General features: G+C 41.4%; 2 protein-coding genes across 2 annotated transcripts; one reads left to right on the top strand and one right to left on the bottom strand.

Annotated features, from left to right (window-relative positions):
- The first annotated feature begins 1,081 nt into the window (after positions 1–1,081).
- On the top strand, positions 1,082–3,724 carry ccdc85b (coiled-coil domain containing 85B). Its single transcript, XM_068585993.1, has one exon. The coding sequence runs from the start codon at positions 1,868–1,870 to the stop codon at positions 2,468–2,470; it is 603 nt and encodes a 200-aa protein (XP_068442094.1). The 5' UTR covers positions 1,082–1,867; the 3' UTR covers positions 2,471–3,724.
- A 1,421-nt stretch (positions 3,725–5,145) lies between these two features.
- Positions 5,146–7,964, bottom strand: fosl1a (FOS like 1, AP-1 transcription factor subunit a). Its single transcript, XM_068592594.1, has 4 exons — positions 7,856–7,964; positions 7,265–7,516; positions 5,994–6,101; positions 5,146–5,881 (listed from the first exon to the last, which is right to left on the bottom strand). The coding sequence occupies exons 1-4, from the start codon at positions 7,958–7,960 to the stop codon at positions 5,336–5,338; spliced, it is 1,011 nt and encodes a 336-aa protein (XP_068448695.1). The 5' UTR covers positions 7,961–7,964; the 3' UTR covers positions 5,146–5,335.
- Positions 7,965–8,442: the final 478 nt, after the last annotated feature.

The following is an 8,442-nucleotide window of genomic DNA, read 5'->3' as shown; positions in this document are numbered from 1 at the left end:
GTTTCTGCATGTGTCCTTCAAAATCACAACATAAGGGAAAACGGCTCAGTCAACACGTCTTTTTTTGTGGGATCTCTCGCTGCACATCAACACTCTCACTTCTAACCCCACATGACACCCTGATTCCATCCCCAGCTCCCTCTTGCACGGTTAACACCCTACATTGTTATGGCCTCAGCTAAACAATGGAGGTGGGACAGAGGGCGGAAGGATGTGGCTGAATGCCTCAGCATAAACTCATGGGAAAAAAAGCCTGCAGTCACACTTTCCGCCAATGTTCTTTGAAAAGAAACAAGTACAGCCACAAGTCACTCATGATACTTCTGCATTGTACTGCACAATGCATGAAGGCATGGAGGTCCTATATTGATGTATCTCATATGTTTGGCAACGGTTTGGGCAGAGCTAAGATCTGGTCAAACAGCATGTTTTGGGTTTTTGAGGATGATGAGACCAAGCTGATCAGATAATCCAAGATGCGCAGACCTTTCCGAGTCATTTCCTTCAAGAAATGTGCATATCCATGTTGTTTTTGGATTCACGGCATGATAAAGGTAAAAGTAAAATCCAAATGGGGGCGCACATGTTCCTCTCTGAGAGGACACATGCAGCAGGTCTCACCCCTCACATCGGGTGCTTTTCATAGCTGAGAATGCCAGAGTCAGATCAGCGAGATCACTGAGCTCAGCTGTTCAATTATATGTTGTCATTCTTCACTACCATGTTGCAGGCCCTATGGTATACAAAGAGCCTCAGAGGAAACCACATTAACGTGTCCGATTGCTCTCTAACCGACGTGTCAAAACAGCAGTCATCGCAAAAAAGTGAAACTTCCGGAAAAAAAACATTAAAAATAACTTGATTGTTGAGGGACATGGCTGTATTGAAACCTGACAAAGACAAATGTCAATACAAGTAAAAACGTTGATGAGTAAAAAGTCTACATTGTAGTTAAATACAATATGTTCTCACTATTTTCATTAAAAAAAAGGTAACAAGTCGATGCTCTTATTTTGAAAGCGTCAATTATTGTTTCCGGTTGTCTCCAGCTTGACGAGCAGCTTGCTACTTGGTGGAGTCACAGCCGTGAAAAGTGGCGGAGGCGGACATTGTTGTGGTAACAGTCCAGCCCCAGAGGATGAACAGCGACGATGCATTCATTTTGAGCGGATAAAGAGCGAGATTGTATTTTAATTTGTTTTGTTTGTTTTTTATCTAAACATTAGTCCGTTTTCAAGAACCGGGGGAAAGTCGCTGCACCGTACGGTTCCTACACCGGGAAACGGAGTTCATTCAGCCGAGGCGAGCGGAGCACAGTCTGGTGAGACGATGCCAGCGACGTGAAAAACACAACATCTGCAGGGTGTGCATCCGACGAAGCTGCTGGATTTAAGCCTCCGTGGATCGCGCGGTCCTTTGCACATAAAGGCCGACGAAGAGCCCACGGGGCGGCTGTCGCCTTCAAATACTGAGAGAGGAGGTAAAATAAGGACAGTTGTACTCCTGGAGGCCTTTGGAGAACACAGTCTGCTGTTGAGAAGATGACAGATTGACATTAATGTGGGTCCGCGGCGCAACACGACCTCATTAAGACAGCATCCACGGAGAACTGGGTTCAGCACAAATTAGGGCTTAAGTCACAGAGCCTTGGAGAAAGCCATCTAAAAAAAAAAACGAAAATCACATTTTTGTGCCATGATTTGGCCTCCGGTGCTGTGGTGATCGCATAGGCTGACATCTGGAAAACACTGTATGCAGAGGAAGAAGATGTGATGGCTCTGTGTTAAGCAGTGAAGCACCCAGCTACACCTCAGCGCTTTTAATACATTCTCAGGTACCCTCTAGTGTAGTTTTTTTTAAATAGAAAATGGGTAGCGACGGCGAGATAATAAATAGAGAGCTGTCAAAGATGTCTGACGAGGATTTGCTGGCGTGCTCCAAAGAGGAGCTGGTGAGCCGGCTGCGTAAAGAGGAGTCGGAGAAAATATCAGCTCTCATCCAACGAGGAAGGCTGATAAAAGAGGTAAATAAACAGCTACAGGGACACCTCCTTGAAATCAGGGAACTGAAAGTCATCAATCAGCGCCTGCAGGAGGAAAACGTGGAGCTGCGGGACCTGTGCTGCTTCTTGGACGACGACCGGCTCAAAGTGAAGAAGCTGGCCAGGGAATGGCAGCTGTTCGGGCATCACGCGGCTAAAGTGATGAGGGAGGACCTGGGCGGGTACTTGAAAAAGCTTGCCGACCTCGAGCGCATGCAGGACGGGCTGATGAAGGAGAATTTGGACCTGAAGGAGCTGTGTCTGGTCCTGGAGGAGGAGTGTGTCAGCAGGAGTGACTCCAGCCCCGGAGGGTCCACCGAGCTCAACCTGCCCTGCATGGTGGCCCGGGACCTTGGGGACGGAAGCTCGAGCACAGGCAGCGTGGGAAGCCCAGACCAGCTCCACCTGGTGTGCTCACCTGATGACTGATGGCAGGTTTATGTCAGCAGTCAGGGCTTCTCCGACTCAAATGAAGAATCTGTAGACTAGGGGTGGTGTGGTTGACATAATGGAGACACAGAAGCTTTGACAGACTATACAAATCAATTTGGTGCAAAAGCATCAGGCCTTCTGAATGCTGCAAAGATGTGTGTGTGTCACCAGGTTTAGACTTGACAAAGAATCTACCACTATTGACATTTTCAGGACTTTACAAAGACGTTTAATAGATGTTTGCCAGATGATAATGTATCAACATTTTACAGTATTTGTTTTCTAATGAGTCCTCTGTTTTGGGGAAATCCTCCTTTTTCAGTGGTCTGTTGAAAAAAGAAATGGGACCAAAAGAATGGGTCACATATACAAATTTATCTCATGCACTGGACTAGCCTACACTGGTAGAAGCCTTTTTTTCTATTGCACTGGACAGCATTATCACGGATCTTTAAATCCCAGATCTAAAGATTAATTTCAATCCAGTTTTGAGCCATATTTAGTCCACTGAATTCCAATAGCACTGAAATAGAGTTGTGATAAAAGAAAAAAATGAAACTATTTGATATTTGCTTTTGCTAGATGCCCAATAATGTGTACTATTTTATGCACTCTCTTCCTCAGGACAGGATTGGAGTGCCATATGTGCATGATGATTGTCACAATTTGTACAGGCCTGTTATCCAGTCTGATGTGAGGGCCCTTCAGGTTTACTGTGGGTGGGGCTGCTGTGCATAATGTGCATGTGCTAGCTGGAGTCTAGAGCCAGCACACATGTTATAGTTTGGGGTCAGACATGGTAGATGTCCTTGGACCTCACTCAGAGCTGAACTGAACAAGTTCTGTCACTTTTTTAAAAATCCAACTGGAAACTCTTTGTATCAAACTGGAAGGTCTACAAGTTTTAATGATTTATATTCTATTCAAACCAAGTTGTTTAATTCACTTGTATTACATTTTTCTTACATTGTTGTTGATGTTCAATTAGCATATCACAGAGTTTGTTTAAGTTGATGACAGTCAGCTTTGTCTTCTGTAACTCATGCTTTGTATTTATCCTGTAACATTAACTTTGACCCTTCTTTATCTTGATTTATCTGTATTAACTAGCATTAGGCTACTAACCGATTTCAGTTTCAATCATAGATAATGCACATGGATTAGAAAAGATTTATTTTGTTGTTAGCTGTTTATTGGTGGGCTATGCTCGTAGTGCATTGAAGAGCTTTAAATACAGTGGGTATGACACTTCATGCTGTTCTGACCTTTCTTTGTGTGTTTGACTTTGTAGAAACATGTGTCATGTACACATTTACGTGACAAAAAATGAACGAATGAATGATTTCTGCACTTGTTTTGACCTTTGTGTCGAAACCAACTGCACTTGATAGATGCTCCCGTCATGTCACACAGACTGACTTTATGGATGTTCATCAGTTTTATTTTTGGATCCCAGTCCGGAGAGCTGAACAGAGCAGTAATGCTTTTAACCACTTAGCGATGCACAGACGTCCTGTGACAGCAGCAAACTCACCATTTTTTTTCTTCATCATGCTCCATAGCTCTCAATCTGACTCTCGTTCCATCTCTATTTCTCTCTCCAACCCCATTTTAGCAGAGCAACCCAATTCCCTCTGAGCCATGTATGTATTAGCAGGAGATTCACTTTTTTGAAATGGTGAAACAGAGAACACAGTGTTCATGGTTGAGGGACGTAGTGCTGTCATTCTTGCAGTAGAATCACTTCTAACAAGTGTCAGTAAAGGGGTCAGGACTATTTTCATTTAATATAATTATCTCAATTAGTTGTTTCTTCTAATGTAAGAAAGGAGAGAGAAATAAGGCCATTATAATTGGGTCAAAGGTCATGTCTTTATTTTTTTGACCAACACACACAGATATTCAGTTTTCAATTATATAAAACACTGCAGCACATCCTCACATTGAATAAGATGCCACCTGAAAATATTCAGCTTTCTTTTTTTGGGGGGATTAATCGCAAAATATCTGCAGAATAATCTTCTATCAGATGACTAATCAAATACTCGTGTCAGTCCAACAGTATTTTCAATTGAATTTGATGAATGTCTTGATTTTGAGATGTAGTTAAGTCTCCTTCTTTTGTTTGTTTTTTACATTAATAATATTGCATCACAAATGTCACACAGTCATGGACAACAGTATATTTGCTCTTTATTGTCTTTGAAGTAGTACAGTTTTAAGAAGAGATTAATAAGGCACTGCCCATCAAAACAGTTCATCTGTCAGATACAATAAAAACAATACCAAAAATATATTACACTCTCAAGAATAAATATGTGGTAATACGATCTATGTAATAACTCCTATGGCCCAGCCTTAGTGGTCAAATATTTGCATAGACAATATTCGTTATCATAAAAGATTGATAGAAAAATAAGTACTCTATTTCCCTAGGTGAGAAAATTCATAAAATGTTACATAACAATAAGGTTATATTAAGTTATGCAATGTTATATTAAGTTATCGTTATTAATAAATTATTAGATAGTTATCACAGTTGTCTTATTCTATAATTCTGCATGCAATACTGTGTTTTGAAAAACAAATTAATTTTACCTGATAGCTTTTAAAATGAGAAATATAAAGACTTTAGATCAATACTTGAAAAAGAGTAACATTCGTATCCTGATAGTGCAACTAACTTACATATTATATAAGTAAATAATTAACTTTCTAAAGAAAAGAAATGACAGATGCACACAGCTCATTTTGAAATGGTTAACAGAATCATCATTTTCATTTCCCTCATGTTTTCCAAAGATCCTTTTTGTCACATATGAAATCAACATTAGTGTTTTGCTTGGACGAGACGGCAGTAAATCACAGAGTGAGGATAGTCGGGGAGTGCAGGGAGTGATCTGATTGGTCTCCACTGCTGCTGCTGCGGCGATGAGCTATTCCACAAGGCTGTGGGATCTGAGACTGGTGGATGTTTCCCTGGTGTAATGTAGCATGGGATGTGATGGAGGCGCTGGTGTCTAAAGAGGCAGACGGATAGGTGAATACCATACCAGCTGTGAAGGGTAGGAGAGAGGGAGTGGATGTGAGAACCGGGGTGTGGAGAGATTCTGATTCAGAGGCAGCCAACGTCACATGCTTCGTGGGGATGGTTATCTTTGGTTTAGGCTTCTCCATCTTTGGTGGCAGTTTGGTCGAGGGTCCGGGTCTGCTGAACTCCTGTGGCTCTAGTTTGATGACTCCCAAAGAGGAAGTTGATGGAATCGGGTCAGAATCCGAATCTGAGTCCTCAATTTTACAAATGGGACGGTGAGCCTCCAGGACCAGCTCAAGCTTGTCTCGCTCCTTTTGTAATTCAGCTATTTCCTTCTGTAATTTGGACTTTTCATCCTCCAGCTCGTCAGTCTCCTACACCCCGGGAAAGCACAGAGAGACAGACGTATGTGTTAAGTCCCTTATCTCTCATTAACGCCAATGTCTTGTGTGTCAATCATTAATGTTTTGTACAATGTTCACTTACGTTTTGCAGTGTGTCTGTCAGCTCGCGACGGCGATTGCGACATTTTGCTGCAGCCAACTTATTCCTCTCCCTTCGTATTCTACGTCTCTGCAACTCTTCCTGCGACAACTTTGATGAGAAATGGAAGATTAAAGATTAAAATACATACAATAAGTTAATCTGATGCAGAGAGTCAAACTCTAAACACCATTGACAGTCTAAAGTTGGATTGTGAAACCTTGCTTTGGGTAGAAAACCAAAATCATGAAATGTACAGAGAGATAGTTTGGGACGCCATCAAACACTACATCACACATGTGAAATACTACCACCATGTGTGTGCACTGAGTCATCACAGTCATCACAGTCATGGCGGCTGAACGATCTTGAAATGTCTGAGCTTTTGTGCCTTTGTAAAACCCTAACTCTGACTTCATCCAGCACCCTGCTGAATAATTGCTGTTGATCAAATATTTCCCGCCCTTTCAGGGTGATGAGTCACCCTCAAACCCCAGTGGTGACTCAGGTGTGAGTCACAGAACATGACTTGCCCCTGTGAGTCACATGACAGTCCACTTCCTGTACAATGAAATTACAGCAGAATGTGTGCCAACATGTGTCTGGTGAAACCAAAAAACTTGTGATGGTGGTAAAAATGCTGATGGTTTTTAAGGTCAAAGTTGAGTTGAACTGGGTCACTTTAACATCTCTGATATTGTGTTCTGGCATGTGACATTGCTCTGGTCACCAAAAGCAGATCTTTGAAAACAATGTATTCCAGGTGATCATTTCACTAAGTCAACAAAGACTCAAAGCAAACAACATCAAAGAACATGAAGAGTGTGTGTTGGACTCTGGAGAGAAAATGTCTCTTTTTCAAAACTTATTTAGATAAACTATTCAATAAACTTTTTATATTGTCTTATAGTGTCCTTCACCCGATTATAAATTGATTCACCTGATATTTAAATCTAAAGGAAATGACAAAGAGCATTACAGGATATTACACACTAGTTATGAAATAAGTGAACTACTGTCCACACCTCACTAGCTGCATCTCGAACAGGGAAAGTATGTCTCCCACAATACCTATTTTAATTTCCTCTCTTGCTGACACGCAAGAAATCCACAATCACCAGTGTCTAAATCAGTGTGTGTGTGTGTGTGTGTATATATATATATATATATATATATATATATATATATATATATATATATATATATATATATATATATATATATATATATATATATGTTTGTAAAGAAACAGAATCTGTTATTTATTTTCTTACATATTCATCGTTCCTGCGCCTTGTTGAAGTAGTAGTGTTTGTGGCTGCTCTTATGACCCCTGGTCTGAGAAGATGGGAAGGTGGTGGACCCAGAGGCCGGGCCCCTGAGAGGGTTGGGTAGGGAGGTACTGGAGATCGGGAAGGGCCCGGTGGATGCATAAGAGAGGGCTGGACCAACCACTGGAGGTCCTGGTTGGTTGTGATGGCATTAAGGCTTGGTACAAACTGATTGCTGCCAGCCATTGTAAACTTCTGGAAAAAATAGATTGAAAATATTGATTAGATCAAGTTAATGGAAGTAACACCATGTGATCAATAACAAAACATATAGCTTCTATAGTCTAAATGGAACATATTTAATGTAAAACATAACTGATGATGAAGCTCATCATGGTTACATACACCTACAGAAGGACAGCTTGTATGACTACACAAGTTACAAATTATGTGACGTTTATAGTTTATACTATATTGAAGCTTGAAATTCTAAACTTTTAAAAAGATTTTTACTCTTACAGTTTAATTTAGATTCTGTTTGACCCCTTTAAGTCTCTGAGGTAAGTTGTAGCACACCTATGAAGATACACCTACCTGATCCTGCTGTGTAGTTGTTGTAGTGTTGGAGGTTCCCAGGGAGTTTGACCCAGAGGCGCTGCCTGTGTACACCGGGTTGCCTCTTCCAAAGTTTCGATACATCCTTTCTGTTTAAATGAAAAGAAAATTTGATCCGGCTTCGGTTATAGAGATCTCAGGTACCAAAACGATACTTTAGGGTTGAATCTCGTGTGTCAATTCAAAACTTAGGGTAAGCCCACCTTATTGCAGTAAATCGGTAGAGTCCAAACGGGTGCGCCTTCAAGGGGGACAAGGAAAGAAATATCGCGTTGCTTTTTTTCCAAATCGCCTTAAAACTTCCAAAAAACACTTTCAGTGCACCCTCTTGTCGTTAGTCATACATCTAGAAGCCCGAGTCTGGGAATGATTGTGAGGTTGTAAACTCTTAAAGCGGCACTATAGGTTCACCACGCCCCTCTACAGTTACGGGAAATAATGTTGTCTGGAACCTCTCACGAATACAACCACGTGCCGTGACGTCATTGACCATATATGGTGAGAGTTTCCTCCTGAACGCAGCACCCGGGATTCCTCAGACTGAAACCACTTCTGATGCAGTAGTA

The sequence above is a fragment of the Clinocottus analis genome, unplaced genomic scaffold (assembly GCF_023055335.1).
Source record: "Clinocottus analis isolate CAN_PGR_092001 unplaced genomic scaffold, fCliAna1.0.p SCAF_10, whole genome shotgun sequence".
Classification (NCBI taxonomy): domain Eukaryota; kingdom Metazoa; phylum Chordata; class Actinopteri; order Perciformes; family Cottidae; genus Clinocottus; species Clinocottus analis.
The sequence above is the reverse complement of the archived record's forward strand: the minus strand, read 5'-3'. Positions and strand labels throughout refer to the sequence as shown.